At 43.4% G+C, this 23,966-nt stretch overlaps 1 protein-coding gene across 4 annotated transcripts; it reads right to left on the reverse strand.

The window, feature by feature from the left end:
* Window positions 1-813: 813 nt before the first annotated feature.
* Window positions 814-23,745, reverse strand: LOC138420085 (glycine N-phenylacetyltransferase). Of its 4 annotated transcripts, none has more exons than XM_069553227.1 (6): window positions 23,506-23,745; window positions 19,292-19,387; window positions 12,865-12,972; window positions 11,167-11,293; window positions 9,483-9,654; window positions 814-4,851 (listed from the first exon to the last, which is right to left on the reverse strand). In XM_069553227.1, the coding sequence occupies exons 2-6, from the start codon at window positions 19,367-19,369 to the stop codon at window positions 4,449-4,451; spliced, it is 888 nt and encodes a 295-aa protein (XP_069409328.1). In that variant the 5' UTR covers window positions 19,370-19,387; window positions 23,506-23,745; the 3' UTR covers window positions 814-4,448. The 4 variants fall into 4 exon arrangements, with proteins under 4 accessions (XP_069409328.1, XP_069409327.1, XP_069409331.1 ...); XM_069553226.1 differs by having other exon boundaries at window positions 23,374-23,726; XM_069553230.1 differs by lacking the exon at window positions 19,292-19,387 and having other exon boundaries at window positions 23,506-23,725.
* Window positions 23,746-23,966: the final 221 nt, after the last annotated feature.

Here is a 23,966-nt window from a genome sequence, read left to right on the forward strand (position 1 = left end):
GATACGTTCACCTCAGTGTTCATAGCAGCACTATATACAATATCCAGGACATAGAATCAACCTAAATGTCCACTGACAGATGAAATGAAAAAGACGTGGAATGGGTATATATATATATACATATATACATATATACACACACATACATATAATGTGGAGTGTATATATATACATACATACATACATATAATGTGGAGTATGTATATACATACATATGCATATAATGTGGAGCACGTATATATGGAGTATCACTCAGCCATAAAAGGAATGAAATAATACCATTCGCGGCAACATGAATGGACCTAGAGATTATCATGGTAAGTGGAGTCAGCCAGACAGAGACAGACAAGCACAATGTTATTGCTTGTACATGGAATCTAATAAAAATGATACAATACAAATGCACTTATTTATAAAACACTCTCCAAACCTAGACACACCAACTCAAAGCTAATAAACAGCTCAGTCCCCCCTTGTGCGAAAAACAGAGGCCAGTTGACAGGGCCCTGCACACCAGGGGAGGATGAGACCAGCATATTATAGCCAATGGGGAGACACATGGTGCCAGGGTCCAGCCCTGCTGGATCCAGGGAATTCGAAGGTGGGGATGGCGTCGGCATCGGCGTCCTTGGAAAAATATACATATTTAATTACAGATATATAGAGAGATTGGAAACGGATAGTGTAGTAGGAAAATTAGTGGAGAAAAAGAGGCTGAATAACTTGGTTTACGTGGAATAGCATCCATGCTCCAGATGGGAATTCAGCCAGAAAAACGGGGAGCAAGAAAGAAACGACATGGGGGAATCAGTCTTTCCAAAAACTGATCCGATTTCTTTATTTTGGGGTTTGCTTATATACCTTTTGTTACACATAGGGATGAATACAGAGTCACATGGGGATCAGCAGTCCTGACCTTTATCAAAATCAAGTGCTTCACATAAATGTATAAAAAAAAAGGTCTTAGGGATATTACATCATCTTCCGGCCTTGAGACCTGCTGACATTTTATGATCCTTTCTTTCTGATAACCAAAAAACTTGTTTTTTCCAAGCGTATTTTTTCTTAAACCAGGCACCACCCTCCAAATAAAGTTACATTCCTATAGGGTGAGGGTGTAGTGAGTTACAATCAAGAAAGGAATTTATTTAACCCAAGGTTAACATGATTAATCTTAAAGGTTAATACTTATTTCTCCTATATGCTAGTTATATTCATTATAAGGGCAGGGAACATGGAGATTTAGCAGCAAACATCAGCCCAACAAATGAAAATCCTTTCACCAATGTTCCCCTTAAGATGTATTTAGTCTTAAGATAGTGATAAAGTTACATTTTTACATAGCAAGGACACAGTGATTTATAACAAAGTACAGTGATCTATTACAAAAGAGAAAATTCATTAACTCAAAAAGTCTAGTATTGCTAACCTTAAAAACTACTATATTTCCTTTTCCATAGTCCAAATACATTGATTAATATATTCCCAGGTGCCTAAGGATATGGAGGCCTGGCGACAATCATTGACTCAACAATGAGAAAAGCCCTATGCTAATTAAGACTCTCAAAATACTCCAAAACTCTCTGTGCTGTTTATGGTTGTGAGGTAGTAAACAATCATGTGCAATCATGTGGCAGCAGTAAGGATAATCCTGTCACACAAGCTAGTCTGTCAGCAGAGAGGTTTGACCTGAGACACCCTTGTCCCACCCAGAGCAGGGAATTAGCAGCAATTATTGGCACAACAAATGAAAAACCCTTCACCAATATAATTCCTAACCAACCCACTATACTAATAATTTCCAACTCCCCAAACGAATTTGCCTTTAGTAAGTCTAAAACATCTCGTGCCTCTCATATTGGGAGGCTGTAAACAATCACATGTGGCCAGATGAACCTATACAGGCGGGCTAGATAACCTTCAGAGGAGTCCGTAAGCTGAAACACTCTTGTCACGCCCAGGAATTTTTACTGCCTTGGAGCTGCACATTTACTCCTTCTCCGAGAGAAACGGTTATGGGGGAGAGCCCCCCGTAAAGTCAGAGGTGTAGGTGAGAGCGTAAAACAGACTCTGGTTTTGGGGTAGATGCTCGGGAACAGGGGGTTCCTGAGGCTTGATCACGCCTTTGCGTATGCCAAGCCTCCTTCCTCATGACCTTTGCCATGGGCGGAGTTCCTCACGCTGGCCCCCAGCAACATGGCACCTTCATGCCATCACCTCCCAACCGGGCAGCACAGCACTTCAGGCTGGGAGGAAGACCCCAGGTCCCAGCTTGTCCCTGGGGAGAGAAGAGAGCTGGACCACAGAGCCAGGGGTCCGACTTTGCAGCTTGCCTGAGTCTGAGAATCAAGAGGAAAGAGCCCTGTGTTTGGAACCACTGAGAACAAGGCGCTGGTCTGAGCTGGTGCACACCCCCCACCCATGGTTTGAGCTGTCCCTGCCACACCACCCCACAGCATAACGCCAAACAGGCATACCAAAACCCTCAAATTCCAGCTTTTCCCAAAAGCGAAACTAAGAAGTGTTCCCAGGGATGGAGGGAAATCCAGCCACTTGCGTGCTGTTGGTAGGAATGCAAAACGGCACAGACACTATGAAAAGCAATACAGCAGTCTCTCAAAAACATAAAACTAGAGCTGTCGCATGATCCAACAATTCTGCTTCTGAGCACACGGACAGCAGAGCTGAGCTCAAGGGCTGGAATAGCCATCCTCACTCCGATGTTCGTTACAACATTATTGACAATAGCCAAGATAGGGAAGCAACCTAAATGTCAGAATGATGGATGAAGAAAGTGTTGTACATACCTACAGTGGAACATTAGCCAGCCTCAAAAAGGAGGAAATGCAGCAATATATGACAAGGTGGATGAAACTTGAGGACTTTACGCTGAGTGAAATAAGCTAGTCCCAGAAGGACGTGACTCCACTTACATGAGGTATCTAAAGTAATGCTGCTCATGGAAACAAAAAGTAGAGTGGTAGTTAGGAGGAGAGGGAAACAGGATGAGCTGCTTCTCATTGAGTATAAAGTATCCACTGCGTAGGATGAAAAAGTTCTAGAGGCTCGCTGTACGATACTGTGTTCACAGATAACAACACTGTCCCATACACTGAAATATTTGTTAAGATCTCATACTATTTTTCAACTACAGTAAAATAAATACATACAATTTAAAAGTAAGAGGACAAAGCAGTCAGAAACACAAAAGGCATGTTTCATTGAGGGAGCGGCAAGAATTGCAGCTGGCTTCTTATCGCTACAAAGTTAAGAGAGCACGGCATTGACAACATGAAAAAGCCTCTGGGAAAAACACTGAAAAAATTCTGCATTCAGTGAAAATGTCCTTCAAAGCAAGCAGTTAATGTAACTTATGACTAGAATCTGTGCTGTTTTAAGTTCTCAGTACTCAGGAAATTCCAGTGATGTGATGATGATCACAGACGTGATATAGAAACCCTGTCTTAGATCAGCACTTTCAGTTCATCTTCCTGAAATGAGGAAGTGCTTCTTCCTCAATGTATCGGCTTGGAGAATTTTTTTTCTACCACTGATACATCCCTAGGATCTTTCTTCTCGGATAATCATACCTGTGTTACACTAATTCATTAGAGCATTTTGTTGTTTGAAGGTTTGTGCTCTGCTGTGCTTAGTTGTTCAGTTGTGTCCGAGTCTTTGCGACCCCCTGGACTGTAGCCCGCCAGGCTCCTCCGTCCATGGCATTCTCCAGGCAAGAATACTGGAGTGGGCTGCCGTTTTCCCCTCCAGGGGATCTTCCCGACCCAGGGGTTGGCAGGCGGGTTCTTCACCACTGAGCCCCCGGGGAAGCCCCGTATACCCTCTAAATGGAGATACATTCGACAGTGCTGGGAACTGGAGCAGGGAGCTGATTCGCCCTTTATTGATTGCGGGCACTTTCCTCACTAGCCGTATATGTTACGAGAAACTTACGAACCTGTAAAATAAGCCAGACAGAAACAGGAATACTGCCAGATGGTATCACTTAGACATTTTTTTAATGTTTCTTCAAAGCATTAACTTTATTTTTTAAATTTATTTCTTAATTGGAGGAAAATTGCCTTACAACATTGTGTTGGTTTCTGCCATACAATAGCACAAATCAGACATAATTATACATATATCACCTCCCTCTTTACACATGGGGTCTTAAAAAGAAAAAACCGTTGAACTCATACAAGCACAGAACAGTGTGGTGGGTGCAGGCTTGGAATGTGGAGGCAGCAGGAAGCTGTGCAGGACCCAAAGGGAAGCCCGTGGGGGAGCAGTGAGCAGGGACTCTGGGGTCCTGTTGACCGTTCACCACTCTCCCACCCCAAACAGCCCACGCTGCTTCCCCGCTGATGACGCTTCATTCTTCCTTCCCACCCAGGCCTCTGCCTCTCTGGCCACGTGTCCAGCCCACCCAGCACCTTGAGGGGAGGTCCACTTCACAGCGGCTCACAGTTCCACTGGTTCCACCCACAGGGGATGGCGATGTGATGCAGGTTGTGGCTGATTCTCTGAATGATCTTGTTGGCTTTGTCTGTGTGGTTATACGCGGGGATGCCAAGCTGGTCCAGAGCCCGGGTGTGGACAGCCAGCATGTGGGAGATGAGCCCGCAGCCACGGTACTCGGGCAGCGTGGCCCCCATCCGGATCTCTCCCGTCTGGTCCATCAGGGACCAGGAGGCGGGGGTCCCCTCGGGCCCCAGCAGGCAGAAGGTGGGGAAGGTCCGGATACAGCGCTCGATGAACCTCTGGCTCCTCTCGTTGCCACCAAAATGCCAGAATTTATTCACCAAAGCGGCATGGGTAGGATCCATGGAGGAGAGCTTAAACATCTCCTCGTTACTATTGAGAAGAAGGAAAAAACAAAAAACAAAACTCGTTAAGTCACACATACTGTGAAGTATTACACATATTGTTTGCCCCTAAATGGTCTTCAGATGATGCATTTGAGAGCGCAGGGAAAGGCACAGATTCTGGAAAGAGGCTACCCAGATTCGTAATTCAAAAGCTGTGTGATTTCAAACAGGCAACATACTGTCTCCTTTCTTTATAAAGTGAGTCTATCAATCGTACCTTCCCAAAAACGTATATAAGAGCAATTACACCATAAGGACCCGGGACTTGTGCCTACCCGCAGTCAGTTCAGTTCAGTTCAAGCCCTCAGTTGTGTCTGACTCTTTGTGACCCCATGAATCACAGCACGCCAGGCCTCCCTGTCCATCACCAACTCCCAGAGTTCACTCAAACTCATGTCCATCGAGTCTGTGATGCCATCCAGCCATCTCATCTTCTGTCATCCCCTTCTCCTCCTGCCCACAATCCCTCCAAGCATCAAAGGCTTTTCCAATGAGTCAACTCTTCACATGAGGTGGCCAAAATGCTGGAGTTTCAGCTTTAGCATCATTCCTTCCAATGAAATCCCAGGGCTGATCTTCAGAATGGACTGGTTGGATCTCCTTACAGTCCAAGGGACTCTCAAGAGTCTTCTCCAACACCACAGTTCAAAAGCATCAATTCTTCTACACTCAGGCTTCTTCACAGTCCAACTCTCACATCCATACATGACCACAGGGAAAACCATAGCCTTGACTAGATGGACTTTGCTGGCAAAGTAATGTCTCTGTTTTTGAATATACTGTCTAGGTTGGTCATAACTTTCCTTTCAAGGAGTAAGCGTCTTTTAATTTCATGGCTGCAGTCACCATCTGCAGTGATTTTGGAGCCCCCCAAAATAAAGTCTGACACTGTTTCCACTCTTTCCCCATCTATCTGCCATGAAGTGATGGGACCAGATGCCATGATCTTCGTTTTCTGAATGTTGAGCTTTAAGACAACTTTTTTCACTCTCCTCTTTCACTTTCATCAAGAGGCTTTTTAGTTCCTCTTCACTTTCTGCCATAAGGGTAGTGTCATCTGCATATCTGAGATGACTGATATTTCTCCTGGCAATCTTGATTCCAGCATGTGCTTCTTCCAGTCCAGCGTTTCTCATGATGTACTCTGCATAGAAGTTAAATAAGCAGGGTGACAATATACAGCCTTGACGTACTCTTTTTCCTATTTGGAACCAGTCTATTGTTCCATGTCCAGTTCTAACTGCTGCTTCCTGACCTGCATACAGGTTTCTCAAGAGGCAGGTCAGGTGGTCTTGTATTCCCATCTCTTTCAGAATTTTCCACAGTTTCTTGTGATCCACATAGTCAAAGGCTTTGGCATAGTCAATAAAGCAGAAATCGATGTTTTTCTGGAACTCTCTTGCTTTTTCCATGATCCAGCAGATGTTGGCAATTTGATCTCTGGTTCCTCTGCCTTTTCTAAAACCAGCTTGAACATCAGGAAGTTCATGGTTCACGTATTGCTGAAGCCTGGCTTGGAGAATTTTGAGCATTACTTTACTAGCATGTGAGATGAGTGCAATTGTGCGGTAGTTTGAGCATTCTTTGGCATTGCCTTTCTTTGGGATTGGAATGAAAACTGACCTTTTCCAGTCCTGTGGCCACTGCTGAGTTTTCCAAACTTGCTGGCATATTGAGTGCCGCACTTTCACAGCATCATCTTTCAGGATTTGAAATAGCTCAACTGGAATTCCATCACCTCCACTAGCTTTGTTCGTAGTGATGCTTTCTAAGGCCCACTTGACTTCACTTTCCAGGATGTCTGGCTGTAGGTGAGTGATCACACCATCGTGGGTCATCTGGGTCATGAAGCTCTTTTTTGTACAGTTCTTCTGTATATTCTTGCCACCTCTTCTTAATAGCTTCTGCTTCTGTTACGTCCATATCATTTCTGTCCTTTATCAAGCCCATCTTTGCATGAAACGTTCCCTTGGTATCTCTAATTTTCTTGAAGGGATCTGTAGTCTTTCCCATTCTGTTGTTTTCCTCTATTTCTTTGCATTGATCACTGAGGAAGGCTTTCTTATCTCTTTGCTATTCTTTGGAACTCTGCATTCAGATGCTTATATCTTTCCTTTTCTCCTTTGCCTTTCATTTCTCTTCTTTTCACAGCTATTTGTAAGGCCTCCCCAGACAGCCATTTTGCTTTTTTGCATTTCTTTTCCATGGGGATGGTCTTGATCCCTGTCTCCTGTACAATGTCATGAACCTCTGTCCATAGTTCATCAGGCACTCTATCTAGCAGATCTAGGCCCTTAAATCTATTTCTCACTTCCACTGTATAATCATAAGGGATTTGATTTAGGTCATACCTGAATGGTCTAGCGGTTTTCCCTACTTTCTTCAATTTCAGTCTGAATTTGGCAATAAGGAGTTCATGATCTGATCCACAGTCAGCTCCCAGTCTTGTTTTTGTTGACTGTATAGAGCTTCTCCATCTTTGGCTGCAAAGAATATAATCAATCTGATTTTGGTGTTGACCATCTGGTGATGTCCATGTGCAGAGTCTTCTCTTGTGTTGTTGGAAGAGGGTGTTTGCTATGACCAGTGTGTTCTCTTGGCAAAACTCTATTAGCCTTTTCCCTGCTTCATTCCATGCTCCAAGGCCAAATTTGCCTGTTACTCCAGTAAGAAGTATCTAAAAGTTAAGTATGGTTGCTGTCGGCAAAGCAGTGACTCAGTATTTAATCAGGGAATTGATAAGACACAGTTTTACCGATAATAAAACTAGGTAAACAGAAAATAGATGAGTGCTCCAAAGCTCATGCTAGCAACTGTGTGTAAAACCAGAGCTTAGGGATCATGGAATCATAGAATGTTGCTGTCAGAGGGTCCTTGGCCACTATGGAAACTGAAGCGCAGAGAAAGGGAGTCATGTGGAGTGCAGACAGCCCCTGAGGCACAAAAGACTGAGCTTGAAGTCATCTTCAGGCTGTGAAGGGGCTTTGGAAAGGGTCTCGAGACGGGGGACTAGGGCATCTGTACTCAAGCGCATCACACCCTTAACTACCCACGTGACCCGAGCAAGCTATTTCATCATCCAAGCTTGTTTCTGTCAGGAAAATAGGGATAATATCTCCTATCTTGTGTACCTCTGGGGTGGACAACAGAATCAAGTGAGACTGTAGATGTGGAGGTGTTTTCAGGTGTACCATAGGGTTGTTGCTCAGTTGCCAAGTCATGTCCAACGCCTTCGTGCCTCCACGGACTGTAGCATGCCAGGCTCCTCTGTCCTCCACCGTCTCCTGGAGTTTAGTCAAATTCAAGCCCATTAAGTCAGCGATGCTGTCTAACCATCTCATCCTCTGCCGTCCCTACACCCCTTCATGAATCACAGCCTTGTCATGGCGAAGGGGCTTATGTAACTCAATGAACCTATGAACCATGCTGTGCAGAACCAGCCAAAACAGATGGGCCATAGCAAAGAGTTCCGATATAACATGATCCGCTAGAGAAGGAAATGGCAACCCACTCCAGTATTCTTGCCTGGAGAGCTCCGTGGGCAGTAATGTATGATACTGTGAGTAAAGCTTTTCCAGTCATTTTAACACACAGAGGACCATAGGACTGGGCATCTCTGAAGAAATGGCATTTGAGGGTATGAATGACAATAAAGAGGCAAGTATATGAAGATCAGAGGGAAGACAAGGTGCAAACGCAATGGTCCAAAGCCAGGCGTGGGTGTGTGAGATCAAGCTGCATAGAGCGGGTCAGAGCTGCTGGTGGGAGTAAGCAAGAGCGACAGGATAAAGTCCAAGAGGTGATGAGTTCCAGGTCTCATAAGACCTTGGAAGTTCATAAAGGAGTTTGACTTTGATTTTATTTTCATGGGCCCCAAAATCACTACAAATGGTAACTGCAGCCACGCAAAAAAAAAATATATATATATATATTTCTCATTGGAGGAAAAGCTATGACAAACCTAGAAAGCATATTAAAAAACAGAGATACCACTTTCCTCACAAAAGTCCATCTAGTCAAGGCTATGGTTTTTCCAGTAGTCATATATGGATGTGAGAGTTGGACTGTAAAGAAAGCTGAGTGCCAAAGAATTAATGCTTTTGAACTGTGGTGTTGCAGAACACTCTTGAGAGCCCCTTAGATTGCAAGGAGATCCCAACCAGTCCATCCTAAAGGAAATCACTCCTGAATATTCATTGGAAGGACTGATGCTGAAACTCCAATACTTTGACCACTTAATGTGAGGAGCTGACTCATTGGAAAAGACTCTGATGATGGGAAAGATTGAGGGCAGGGGGAGAAGGGGTCGACAGAGGATGAAATGGTTAGATAGCATCAATGGACATGAGTTTGAGCAAACTTCTGGAGATGGTGAAGGACAGGGAAGCCTGGCATGCTGTAGTCTGTGGAGTTGCAAAAAGTCAGACATGATTTAGCAACTGAACAGCAACAGCAAGCTGAGAAACCTCAACGGCTTTTCGACAGGTGAATGGATGTGATCCACGTTCCACTGTAAAAGCATCACTCTGGAATGCATTGCGGGGAGCCAAGAGTGACTGCAGGGAGAGAAGTCGGGAGGCTGCTGCAACAGTGAAAGAGCGTCTTTTTCAAACTTACATGGCTTTGGGTGCGCCGTATCCAACAGGTAAGTTCTTTGTCTCTAGCAGGGAAGGAAGAAGTTTCCTCGCTGTCTCAGGCGTCACATAGAGAATGCACTGCGTGTGCTCGACCTTAACAAATTTAGTGGCTGCAAGACTCTGTATCACCTCATTCAGACTGGACTGTGAACCTAGAGAGTAGTTAGGGGAGAAGTAAGTGCCCTTGTAGGTGCTTCCGGAAGCTTCCCAACAGACACGTCCAGGATTGAAAGTCAGCAACTTTGATTCTGGTGTTGCAAGTGACCGTGTGACCTTGGCCACATCACTGCCTCAACCTGTTTGCACTTACCCAATACAGAGATAACACTAGAAATACTGTGGAATCAAGGACATGTGGCATTTAAAAAATCATAGCCAAACTTGGGCTTCCTTGGTAGTCCAGTGGTTAAGAATGTGCCTACCAATGCAGAGGTCATGGTTTCAGTCCCTGATCCGGGCAGATGCCTCGGAGGGACTAAGCCTGTGTGCTGCAGCTTCTGAAGCCCACTCTCTTAGAACCTGTGGTCCACAGCAAGATGAGCCACGGCAATGGAAGCCCACACAGCACCATGAAGAGCAGCCCCTACTTGCTGCAACTAGAGAAAGCCTGTGGGCAGCAACAAAGACCCAGCACAGCCAAAATAAATTTAAAAAAACACACAGTAGCTAACCTTGCATGTAAACGGATGACATGCCCTGGTATTGGTCTAATACCACACTTAGTCCTTACATTAACCTTATGTATTGTATACATGCTCAGTCATGTGCAGCTCTTTGCAGCCATATGGACCACAGCCTGCCAGGCTCCCCTGTCCATGGGATTCTCCAGGCAAGAATACTGGAGTGGGTTGCCTCCTCCAGGGGGATCTTCCCAACCCAGGGATCGAACCCACGTCTCCCGCATCGGCAGGCGGATTCTTTACCACTGTGCCCCCTGGGAAGCCCAGCCACAAGTTTCAGGTACTTCTATTATCTTCATTGTTTATACGTGAGGGGACTGAATAATAGATACGTTACACTACTTGCTCAAGACCACGAAGCAAATAGTAGGCAGAACAGGGATGTCACCCAAGGGAGTCTGATTCCAACAGTGACAGGTTTTCCTGTGACTGGGGACATGCTGTATGGCACAAGGACTTGTCATTCCAATTGTGGCTCAGTGGCAAAGAATCCACCTGCCAGTGCAGGAGCCGCAGGTTAGATCCCTGGGTCAGGAGGATCCCCTGGAGAAGGAAATGCAACCCGCTCCAGTATTCTTGCCTGGAAAATCTCATGGACAGAGGAGCCTGGCAGGCTGCAGGCCCTGAGATTGTAGAGTTGGACACCGTTTAGGAACTCAACAAGAAGGCCAGAGGGGGAGCTCTGCTCTCATACCCAATTACCCTAAGGGATCTTCAGTATGTCTGCAAAATATATCAGGAATCCTCATCTAACAAGAACTTACGTTACTCACATTTTCTTAAAAGAGCCCTATAGTTTGCAATGTTTGAATTCAACTCCACTAAAGAGATGGTGTTAGCTGACACAGGGAGTGACCGTCAAGCTGAGTGTCTGGGGTCTAGTAGGAAATACTGATCGTAGGGGACGTACTCAGGATAAAGAGATGCTCCAGGTGTAGATATGAGCAGTCCCCTCAGTGGGTAGATCCCAGATCCCTTACGTACTTTGGATCTGCAAATGCTGTTTCCAGTTGATGACATCTGAAGTGGTAAGGGACTCTTGACAGTTGTTGAGATCCTTAGAATAGATTTGGTAGGTATTGGTGTAATGATCAAAGTCATCTGCCATCTCCTGTGTGGTTGGGTAATATAAATAAATCAAACTGATGATACCCAATGATTGGAATACTTGTGTGGTATTTCATGATACAGTGCTATTTTACAAACTATACATTGCTGTTCTTGTGCTATCATCATTTCTGAATCATTTTCACCATACGACTAAGTCAGGGATTTAATGAATGATTCCACTTACAAGTAAGAAAAACTTGATGAAGGTATTTTTCTGTTGCATAACAATTTCAAATCAACCAAGCACTTACCAGTTTAGAATGTATTCTTCAGTGATTCTACAATCCTCAGGAGAAAGAATGAAATTTAGTTAAAGACAATCTTTCATTGCAAGAGTAAATGTTACTCTGTTTCAAAGAGTCTCAGAACAAACGGATTATGAGGACAATATTGAAACGGACACAGGTAACGTTGCATTAGAATTCTCACATGTGATAAAGCTGTGCAGAATGGAGACCCAGGATGCCTTAAAAATGTAAACTGCAATGCACTGTTTAAAAAATAATTCATATTTCCAAAAAAGCTAAAACACAAAATTTGCTCAAAAAGATTGTCTCAAAATTAACAAATAAAAGATGATGAGATTATTTTGAAGCTGAAGGAAGAAATCAAAGAACAACTACCCAACAAGGGCAGAATAGCTGGAAATTGTTGCCCAGAAATGTCTTTCCCATTAGTACCACCAACAATCTGTTTTTTAAAGATTGCATTAAAAAGTGAGTATTATTCCCTTTTTAGATTTTAGTAACGAAAGTATCTTTACTTTTGTATTCTGTTTAATTTGGTACTTAAAAAAATCACTATACATTTAAATTTTACTTTCAAATAATTCATCAAATGATACTATACGGTTACTTATTTTTGCATGTGGGAATTTTTATACTTTATTTTCAATATGCTTATAACATATTTATATTTGAGACAGATTAACAACTTAGTTTGAGTGATTTTTAAAAGTCCAGTACCGAAAATATATTCACAAATACAAGCATCATAATTTGTTTTTTTTTTTATTTCCCTAATGTTATCATCAGAGAAGGAAATGGCAACCCACTCCAGCGTTCTTGCCTGGAGAATCCCATGGACAGAGGAGCCTGGTGGGCTGCCGTCCAAGGGGTCGCAGAGAGTCGGACATGACCGAAGCAGCTTCGCACACAACATTATCATATTTACCTTCACACATGTTGGGGTGTTCCTTTCTCTGCTTAGAATGCAACCTCTGTTCTTGTCAACCTGTCAAAAACCTACTATTCTTCAAAATTCCCTTTTGGCAAAACGTCTTCCGTGGACGCTCTCTGGCCCTTGCCCCGCGTCCTGACATCGACAGTCAACTGTCTCTTGGCCAGCGCTACTCCGGAATCCCGGGCATTCACCGTGCCTTGGCACACCTCGCTGTCTTTGCTTTGCCCGTCTGTTTCCCTCCAGACTCTGAGGCTCTTGAGCACAAGGGCATATGCACGGTCTCTGCATTTCGCTTCTGTATCCGCAGGGCCTGCCACACCGCCAGGCACGCGGTGGGCACAGAGCGAATACAGACGCAGATGCACGCTCATCCTGCCCCTGGCCCCTTACCTGCTCGTGAGGGCGGAGAACCACGGTCTTAAAATCAGGCCACTTGTCCACCAGAGCCTTTAGATTGAATGGGTTTCCCTGGTTCATGTGGAAGACGGTCCCGTAAACCTGCCGTATCCCGAGAAAGTGAGAGGGTCAGCTTATCAGGAAGGGGTGGTGAAGCACCGTATTTGATTAGGACAAGGCTTATTTCTAGGAAACCAGGTTAAGTACCTAATAGGGCCGTTATTTCGGTCTTCAGGTTCTACTTTATGACTCCAAATGGAAATAGACTTTGGGGTCAAACAATGAGAACATTATATTGTGTGTGTAAGTCGCTCACTTGTGTCCAACTGTTGTGACCCATGGACTGTAGCCCGCCAGGCCCCTCTGGCCGCAGGATTCTCCAGGCAAGAATACTGGAGTGGGTTGCCATTTCCTTCCCCAGGGCATCTTCCCAACCCAGGGATCGAACCCAGATCTCCTGCCTTGAAGGCAGATTCTTTACTGTCTGAGCCACCAGGGAAGATAGAAAATATTAGTATATTTTAAAATCCAGATAAATAAAATGAATAAATTAAAATAATCTACTAACACACTGTAGAACTTAGTGTTATATCTTTCCATTTTATTCCATTTATTTACACACACACATAGATTTCAGGGTTCCCTGATAGCTCAGTCAGGGAAACTAAAGAAACTGCCTGTGATGCAAGAGACCCGGGTTCAATCCCTGGGTCGGGAAAATCCCCTGGAGAAGAGAATGGCAACCAACTCCAGTATTCTTGCCCAGAAAATTCCATGGACAGAGAAGCCTGGTGGGCTACAGTCCACGAGGTCACAAAGAGTCGGACACGACTGAGTGGCTAACACACACGCACACAGCTCTTAAACATGAAATTCATTACCTAATACATATTAATTTAACATATGTTCCCCCACACACGTACACGCACACACTATACTATGAGCATATTTCCACATCAATAAACACAAATCTATATAATCATTTTTAATGGTGGTGTAATATCCATTATATGGAAAGACTACTTCAGTCTTACTATGTCTTATTGCTGGCCATTTCAACGTTTTCTAATTTTTAACAGTTTATTTTTCAGTGAACATTGCTTTTGCATAAATCTTTGCAAATATGTCTGATATTACAAATTCTAGAAGGGGAATTTCTGGGTCAAACATCAACTGTTGTTTAAATATTTTATTGTTCTTGCACACATCTCTGAATCACCTTCCATAAAGGTTAAATGAATTCCCATCTATGTAAAAAGTAGAGACAGCATAGTGTTAACAACACAAGCTTTGGTGGCCAACATCCAAGGGCAACTTATTACACAATTTTTTAAATCTTTGCAACCACCTGTTCAAACATTGGTGCCTTCAAAACATTGAAGCGGCTGAGAAAGAGATTGTCCAACCTGGAATGACCCACGTGGTTGTGGGGAGAGGAAAAACAGCAATCCACACCAGGGTGCACCTTAGGACCTAGATGCATTGAAACAAGATGCCTTACAGAAGGCGTGGAAGAATGCCAAAGACCAGGGCCAGAGGACGGAATGGGGACTATTTCAATGACAAAGGACCACCTCTCACCCTGTGCTTCCCTGCTCTTGGCATGAAATGTTAATGTCAGACTAAGGCGAAAGAGGAGGAGGCAAACTTAGACTTTGCTTTTTGAACTTTGAGTTTACTGAGTTTTTATAAATTAAATTTCTGCCATTAGCAGAAATTTAGCTCAATATAGAAATTAAGTGCAGTTTTAAGGAAAATAAAATACATGTTTTTCCACATGACGTTTGGAACCAGTGGCATTTATATACAAATTTCTGTGCCCATGATCGTGTCATTTAACCGGAAATAGTGACTCAGGCGGCCACTACAAATGAAAGGGACTGAAGCTGAAAGGTGAGATTAAAACCCACTTAGTTTCCTCTGCTTGGGAGATAGGTGGGCAGTCTTTCAGGCTGTGATACCCAGATTTTTCTCTCACCTGAAACTTATTAGCAACTAGTCAATGAGTTTTAGGTCATACATTTGTAACTAGAATAAATTTTACAAATATCCTAGATTTCTGCTTATGGGGGAAAATCTATGTCATCAAAGAATCAGGTGAGTAGAGAGGAAAAGAACCTCATTAAAACTAAGGATCTCATATTGAGAGTTACTTTGCCTTACAGTAGAGTTGGGCTAAGACTAGTCATGCCGAGGATTTTCTCCAAAAAGTTGGGATCCACTTAACACAAAAAGTAAATAACAATTCAAACCCCAGACATAGAACATAAAAGAAAACGATTTAACTTGGAAAAATTTTCAAAGTAGACACTTAAGATAAAAATAACTCAGGCACCTAACTGATTTAGTTCCTCCTCCTCCTAAAAAAATACTTTCGAGGTTATGTGGAATACGTGGTGTAGTTCCTGATATTTGGTAAGTGTTTAAGAAGCATTGGCTATTAATTTTATCATATCTTATTTAACCCTCCAAACATCTCTGCAAGGTAATGATAACCCTGCTTAGGGCTTTCCTGGTGTTTCAGATGGTGAAACATCTGCCTGCAAAGTGGGAGACCTGGCTTTGATCCCTGGGTCGGGAAGATTCCTTGGAGAAGGAAATGGCAACCCACCCCAGTATTCTTGCCTGCAAAATCCCATGGACAGGCTACAGTCCATGGTCTCAGAGTCAGACACGACTGAGTGACTCACACACACACAACCCTGTTCAAGGTTGAGGAGTGTCTGCCGAGAGTATTTCCTTTCTGGTTTTACTGATTTTACATGCAAGAGCACTGAGATTTTTGCATTGTTACCCAGAAAACAATGAATTTGTGGGATCAAAGTCTTCTGACTCCTGAACTTGTTCCTCTCAAGAGCTCCCTACCCTACCCCTCAGTGTAGCGTGCCTCTGGGCTACACTAAGCGCCCGTGGCCCAGCCTACACATGACCCCTAAACAAGGTGTCAGGGCACCAAGTAGAAGTTGCATTCAGCGCTTTGCCACCCCATGGACTATAGAGTCCATGGGGTTATCCAGGCCAGAACACTGGTGTGGGGAGCCATTGCCTTCTCCAGAGGATCTTCCCAACCCAGGGATGGAACCCAGGTCTCCCGCATTGCAGGTGGATTCTTTACCAGCTGAGCCACAAGGAAAGCTCCCCGCAACCCCCCAGCCAAAAAAAGATATAATATGATGGATTATTATAATATAATATAATAAAGGATATAATATGATGCTATTCCTTTCAGGTTTCCCATCATTATGATCAGTATCAGTTCAGTTCGGTCTTTAGTTGTCTCTGACTCTTTGCGACCCCATGAACCACAGCATGCCAGGCCTCCCTGTCCATCACCAACTCCCAGAGTTCACTCAGACTCATGTCCATCGAGTCAGTGATGCCATCCAGCCATCTCATCCTCTGTCGTCCCCTTCTCCTCCTGCCCCCAATCCCTCCCAGCAACAGAGTCTTTTCCAATGAGTCAACTCTTCGCATGAGGTGGCCAAAGTACTGGAGTTTCAGCTTTAGCATCATTCCTTCCAAAGAACACCCAGGACTGATCTCCTTCAGAATGGACTGGTTGGATCTCCTTGCAGTCCAAGGGACTCTCAAGAGTCTTCTTCAACACCACAGTTCAAAAGCATCAATTCTTCAGCACTCAGCCTTCTTCACAGTCCAACTCTCACATCCATACATGACCACAGGAAAGACCATAGCCTTGACTAGACGGACCTTAGTTGGCAAAGCAATGTCTCTGCTTTTGAATATATTATCTAGGTTGGTCATAACTTTTCTTCCAAGGAGTAAGCGTCTTTTAATTTCATGGCTGCAGTCACCATCTGCAGGGATTTTGGAGCCCCCCAAAATAAAGTCAGCCACTGTTTGCACTGTTTGCTCATCTATTTCCCATGAAGCGATGGGACTGGATGCCATGATCTTCATGTTCTGAATGTTGAGCTTTTGGCCAACTTTTTCACTCTCCACTTTCACTTTCATCAAGAGGCTTTTGAGTTCCTCTTCACTTTCTGCCATAAGGGTGGTGTCATCTGCATATCTGAAGTTATTGATATTTCTCCTGGCAATCTTGATTCCAGCTTGTGTTTCTTCCAGCATTTCTCATGATGTACTCTGCATAGAAATTAAATAAGCAGGGGGACAATATACAGCCTTGACGTACTCCTTTTCCTATTTGGAACCAGTCTGTTGTTCCATGTCCAGTTTTAACTGCTGCTGCCTGACCTGCATATAGATTTCTCAAGAGGCAGGTCAGGTGGTCTTGTATTCCCATCTCTTTCAGAATTTTCCACAGTTTATTGTGACCCAGGTATAGATTTTTCCAGTACAGGAAAAACAACCTTTTTTTTTTTTTTTATCAGGTTGAAGAAGTTCCCTCCTATTTCTAGTTTGCTGAGAGTTTTATTTTTATCAGAAATATTACATTCTGTCAAACATTTTTCCGCATCTATTGAGAGAAGATCTATGCTTTTCTCTAGCCTGTTGATAACAGTGAATTGAACTGCTTGATTTTTGAATGCTGAATCTGCCTTGCCTTTCCAAGATGAACCTCCCTTGGTTATGATGTATTGTCCTTCTGATATGCTGATGGATTTGACTTGATATTATTTTGTTAATGGATATCTCTGTTCACAAAGAATATTGTTCTATAGTTTTCTTTTTGGTATCAGGGTAATTCTGGACTCATAAAATGATTTGGGAAGTGTTTTCTCCTCTGCTCTATTCTGCAAGGGTTTTTGTGGAAGTGATATTTTTTCCTTATGTGTGTGGTAGAAATTGCCACTGACAATATGTGAGCGTGGAATTTTCTTTGTTGGAAGGTTTTAAACTACAAAATCAATTTCTCCAATAGATACAGGGCAGTTCAGGTTGCATATTTCTTCTTCAGCGACCCTTGGTAATTCATGCTTTTCACAGAATATACAAAGTAAAACTTATGGACTTAGTATTGAAAATTATTTTCACTGGAAGTGCCAAGTCTTAACTACTGGACTGCCAGAGAAGTCCCTCGACTGTTATTCTTTTTTAGTATCAGCACTTAATGCTATCTGTTTCTCAGTTATCAACTGCTCTAGTTGCATCCCAAAGCTTTTCATACATTGTATTTTTATTTTCATTCAACTAAAATGTTTCCTAACTTTCCTTGTAATTTTAAATCTGACTTATTTAGAAGTGTGTCGTATACTTTTAGAAATTCAAGTATTTTCCAGATATCTTTCAGGGATTTTTTGTTTGTTTGTTTGTTTGCTTTTTGAGTTTAATTCTATATTGCTCAAGAACATACTTGCTATATTTCAATTCTTCTAAAAGTTTTCGAAACATGGTCTATTTTGCTAAACATTCCATGTACACTTGAAAATAGTATGTACCCTGCCATGGCTGTGGGAGTAAAGTGAAGTGAAGTCGCTCAGTTGTGTCCAGCTCTGTGTGACACCATGACCTGTAGCCTACCAGGCTCCTCTGTCCATGGGATTTTCCAGGCAATAGTACTGGAGTGGATTGCCGTTTCCTTCTCCAGGAGATCTTCCCAACTCAGGGATCAAACCCAGGTCTCCTGCATGGTTATGGGAAGTATTCTATAAATGTCATTTTATTCAAGTTGGTTCATAGTATGTCATATACAATAAGTTCCTATATGTATTTATAGGTTTTCTGCCTATTCTACAAATTACTGAGAGAGAAGTGTTGAACTCTCTATACCTGTGTGTTTCCCTGATTCTTCTTTCAGTTTTATCAGTTTTTGTCTCATGGACTTAGAGCCTCGGTTGCTAGGTGTATACATTTCAGGTTTTCTTATATCTTCTTGGTGAATTGATTCCTTTATCATAATGCAGTGGCATCTTTATCTCTAGTAATAGCCTACTCCCTTTGTAATATATATTATTGCAAGAAAAACACTTCCACTTCTCTATGGCACAAGATAATTCCTTCAACATAATTTCTGTCTCATTCGAAGTTAAACATAATCCTTGGGGTTTGACAAAAAACAGAATTTGACAGATTATTAATTACAAAGAAGAAACATAATGGATAGCTTTTCATCGGGCACTTGATTGTTTGCTAAGAATAATCATTGACTTTGGCAATTCTGGAAGAAAAAAAGTTCCAGAGTTACATAACGTGAGTTGAAATGGCACAAGGGAAAGCTTTGGCATCACCACACAACAAAGATCACGATGGGTTCAAACCACAGCACTGCCACTCACTACTGGCACGGTCTTGGTCAGGTCACATGACCGAGCCTCCCTTTCCTCTTTGGTTCTACAGACATGATATAGCTGCCTTGCAGACAGGTGATGTAATCCAAACGAGCAGCCAGGTGGGTGAGCTTGGCACAGAGTCGGTGCTCAGGGAGTCCTTGTTCTCTTTCCCACCTTCCCTCAAGCTGTCCCTACCCCCTTTCCCCTTAAGAACGTTCCACTCTCACCTTTAAGGACTCAGGGAGACTCTTCCTCAAGGATTTCTCTAACATCTGCAGCAGCTGTGGGCCGTGTAAGTGGAACATCTTGGCAGGTCCCTTAATCTAAGGGAGGGTCGACAGACAAGGAGTGAGAAGTGCCGGAAGACACACAAAGACGCCTGTTTCCTGAGAAACAGCAACGGGTAAAGAACAAACCAGAACAAAAAGCCCGCCGCTCCCTTCATGCTTCTGAGTGTCTTCCTGCAAGGAGCTGCCCTTCTCCTGTTGGGCTGAAGACTCACCATGACCCTCACGTTGTCTGTGACCAGGCCAGGTGCTAATCCTTCAAACTGCCCATCTTCAACAGCTCATACAAGTCAACGTAAAAAAACCTTCAGACAGAAAGCCAAACAACCCCATTAAAAGGGCATAAGAACTGGATTCTTTCTGACTCTGTTTACTCTCCCTTCCTACATGGTTAGGTGGATGGTTTATCCCTGCTGAACAAAGTGTTCTAACGGCTTAACAAAGGTGATTGGCTTGACAAATCATTCATCCGTCTTCTCTCCTGTACACTGTCCTCTGCACCGTGATCCACCCTTACCCAAGCCGACACTGGCATTCAGAATGATCTTCCATGAAATTTTGCTGACTCCTTTCCATGAAATAACCCTTTTCTGCCTCACCTTTCAGATGTTTGTAGATCTTACCATCTAAGAGTTCTTCTGTCGAAATAATACCCTATTTCAGCACTCCTTTTCTCTCTTGAAATAATCCTTTCAAATAAAATCTCTCCTTACCAAAGTCTGGCTTTGATTTTTTATTTAATGGTATTTTGGTATCATTTCATTATAATTTAAATAGACTTTTGTGACTAGCCAGGAAACCTAAGTATTGATTTATTCACCTATGCAGTCATTCACTTATTCAATCACCCAATGAGTGTTAATATTTATTGAGAACTTAATGTATTCAACAAATGAGGTGTCACCTCAGCTAGGCTGAACTACATTTCCCAGAATTCCCTTCCCTTTATGTTTCCACTTGGGGTGGACCACAGAGATTCTCTGGTAGCTCAGCTGATAAAGAATCCGCCTGCAATACAGGAGACCACAGTTTGATTCCTGGGTTGGGAAGATCCCCTGGAGAAGGGATAGGCTACCCACTCTAGTATTCTTGCCTGGAGAATCCTCATAGACAGAGATGCCTGGCAGGCCACAGTCCATGGGGTCACAAAGAGCTGGACACGACTGAGCGACTAAGCACAGCAACTTGGAGAGATTCCTGTGGAAAGCCTGGTTGTTGCTGTTCAGTTGCTCAGTCGGGACCGACTCTTTGTGACCCAATGGACTGCAGTACACCAGGTTTCCCTGTTCATCACCATCTCTTGGAGTTTGCTCAAACTCATGCCCATTGAGTCGGTGATGCCATCCAACCATCTCATCCTCTGCTGCCTCCTTCTCCTTCTGCCCTCAATATTTCCCAATGGAAAACCCGGAGAGCAGAATTAAAGCAGTGGGCATTTTGCAGCTAACCTCAGGGATTCCCAGGTGGCTCAGTGATAAAGAATCCACCTGCTAATGCAGGAGACTCAGGAGATGTTGGTTTGATCCCTGGGTCAGGAAGATCCTTTGGAGGAGGAAATAGCAACCCACTCCAGTATTTCTGCAGGAAAATTCCACAGACAGAGGAGGCTGGCAGGTTGCACAAAGTTGGACGTGGCACAGCAACTCAAGATATAAGGTAGTAGCTGGGCTGGAAGAGCGTCTCCGTCCCCTGGGTCTACCTTCAGCCTGTCTGTCCCCGGGGACGGGGGATGTGAACCCCTTAATGGCTTGCACATACTTTCTCCTACTCCATAGCCTGTTCATTTTGTTGATTCTTTTGCTGTGGAGAAACTTCTTAGTTTGATACAGCCCCACATGTTTACTTTCTGCTTTCAATACTTGAGCTTTTGTTGTCATATCCAAAAGAAATCATTGCCAAGACCACGGTCAAGGTTTCCCCCTCATGTTTTCTTCTAGGAATTTTATGATTTCATGATACATTTAAGCCTTTAATCCATTCTAGCTTAATTTTCTGAAGTGGCCTTTGCATCTTGATGTAGCTGCTGTGGGCAGTCATGAAGCTGGTAGGAATCACTTAAGTCCTGTAAATATATGTTTTCTTTACTATAAGGTGAAGTGTGCTAGTCTCCTCTGTTGCCCTTCTTTTCCACACAGGACCACAGAATATTTCTTTAATTCAGTATCTGATTTAACAACTCTGGACTGTCTTTATTTTACTTAGGCCCTAATTCCAGAAGACCTTCAAAATCCAGCTTTTGTTCCCATTTCAAAGTCTTACTCAAATTTCCCTTTTCTCTCTATTGACTCCTGTTAGTTTCTCAATCCAAACGGAACAGATCGCTCTCTTTTCTGTACTCCCCCAAGATTATGTACACATTTCAATCACAACTTGTTACAGCACATCACAGTTTGCCCTCTGGATTATCAACCCTCTAGGCAGGGCCTTAAGTCAATTATTCTATTACTCCCAATGCTTATTACACCATCGGGCACACTGTAGGAACTCAGTGTTTATTGATTTAATGTATGATATGCTTGCATAAACACAATCATCCCTTTAGTCACTCTGCTCACCAAGGGAAGAGACTCGTTCTTTCATTCCACAGGTGTCAGCAGAAGAACCAACTACATTCTGGGCTCGGGTGTTCCTACCAGATGTTTCTTGGAAAAAAAAGCTCAGACCAGAAGAGAAGTGCCCGTGCCATGCTTTGGAGAATATCAAGAGAGCAGAAGCGCATCATTCCTAAACGGTAATCAGACACCGCGTGTGTGCTAAGCTGCTTCAGCCTGTCCGGCTCTTGCAACACTTAAGGACTCCTCTGTCCATGTGATTCTCTCAGCAAGAAGACTGGAGTGGGCTGCCATGCCCCTCCTCCAGGGGGTCCGACCCACGGACTGAACGCCTGTCTCTTGTGTCTCCTGCAGTAGCAAGCGGGCTCTTTACCATTAGTGCCACCTGGGAAGCCCATTCAGACATTAGCTAGGAGCATTTCACAAAAAGATTGCATGTGAATAAGAAAGTTGAATTTGATGCCAGATTACTGGGGACAGAATACTAAAGTCTTGACAAGTACTTTTGGGACTTTTTGCACTTGCATATATGCACACACGCACACACAAAATGAACACAAGTGTAATGTTCAATAAATGCAGTTGACTAAAACTGAGGACATTCATTTTAGGGGGTTGCCAGCCTTGACAACAGCCAAAGTCCTGTGAAGCACTGTTTGAAACCTTTGACATGTCCGCTCCAGTCCTTGGAATTTATCCAAAGAAAACAGCTCAAATGAAGAAAAATACTCTGAAAAAGTTTGAAAGCAATATAATATTAACTCACAGTGATGTACAGGACACAATCTCAGTGTCCCGCTAAAAATATAATTCATGTAAATATAATCTATCATTATTTTGCTACTCTAAAACCCATTTTAACCTGAAGGTTCTATGTTGCCATATGAGAGAGTCTTCAAGATGAACATGGAAAGGATGGACATGACACTGAAAAAATAACTAGAGGCCTTTTTGTGTGCATATTTACATAAATCACAGACAATAAAAATTTAGAAGGAAACACCAAATTATATAGGAGCATTGTAACTGAGATTTTAAAAATTACATTTATTTTTTTATGGTTTTAAATTAACATTAATCTCATCTGGATTGTAGTCTGTTGACTACAGTCTACCTCATCTTTTGGAAACTTTTAAGAAGGGCACTTAATTTCCCTGGCCATCATTTACCCAAAGGGGGAAAAAAAAAGCTGACTACCATATAACGTTACTAGGGAATTGAATAAGATCATGTTTGCATAGTATGTCTACAAACTGTTGCATAAATATCACCCAAACCCACACACTTCTTCCCAGAAGCTGTTACCTTTTCTGGCATGCCAGCTATTAACAGGAAGCTCCCAAATCATGCCGCATTTATGTATCAATTCAGAACAAAAGCCCGTCCTTATCCGAAAAGTTCTGACAGAATCAGGACACTACCCCGTACATAGTACAAGCCTGATACAGATTTCTCAAAGGGAACCACTACCTTTTCGCTTGGCATCACTCTCAGCACTCAGAAATTCTTATCCACTTCCAGCAGCAGCGTTTTGGTTCATCTGCTTCAGTGAGGAGACAGGGGCCGAGGCCTCCCAGAGCAGTGACCCTCCTTGGCTCTCACCTGTGACACTGTCTTCCCCCTCAGTCTGTGCGGAGATCTCCCCCAAAAACAAGAGGCAGAAGACCATTCCAGAGATGACACGTATCTTCTGGGTACTGTGGTCTTGAGAAGTGTGCCTACTGGTCTGATCCCCAGCCTGCTGAGCTGAGACGCTTAACTGAACCCGCACACCAAGCTGCGCTTCGGCAGCTGCATGTGGGGAGTCCCTCCTCCCAGGTCCCGTGTTTGGCAGAGTGCCCCGCTGAGGCTCATTTTTTTCCAGAGGCCTGAGCTGCTTTCTGATCCCGCAGGTCCTTCCAGTTCTCCCAGTCCTCAGAAACTCTGAACTGTGAGATCCCAGAGGCAGGGTCTCTACAGGCAACACCTGCAGCGCTCCCTCCATTTTCATGAATACCTGCCACAAAAGCAAGAGACGGCGACTGTTTGAACTTGATGTAGAGAATTAGAGCTCTTTTCTTAAA

Source organism: Ovis canadensis, chromosome 15 (genome assembly GCF_042477335.2).
Source record: "Ovis canadensis isolate MfBH-ARS-UI-01 breed Bighorn chromosome 15, ARS-UI_OviCan_v2, whole genome shotgun sequence".
Taxonomy (NCBI): Eukaryota; Metazoa; Chordata; class Mammalia; order Artiodactyla; family Bovidae; genus Ovis; species Ovis canadensis.

Bases quoted from the DNA above. Each gene is read 5' to 3' on its own strand.
- LOC138420085 (XM_069553226.1), bottom strand. The intron at 11,294-12,864 runs GTAAGGGGCCAG...CCAACCACACAG, and splicing joins TTCTCCGCCCTCACGAGCAG to GAGATGGCAGATGACTTTGA. The intron at 9,655-11,166 runs GTACGTAAGGGA...ACTACTCTCTAG, and splicing joins ACAGCATTTGCAGATCCAAA to GTTCACAGTCCAGTCTGAAT.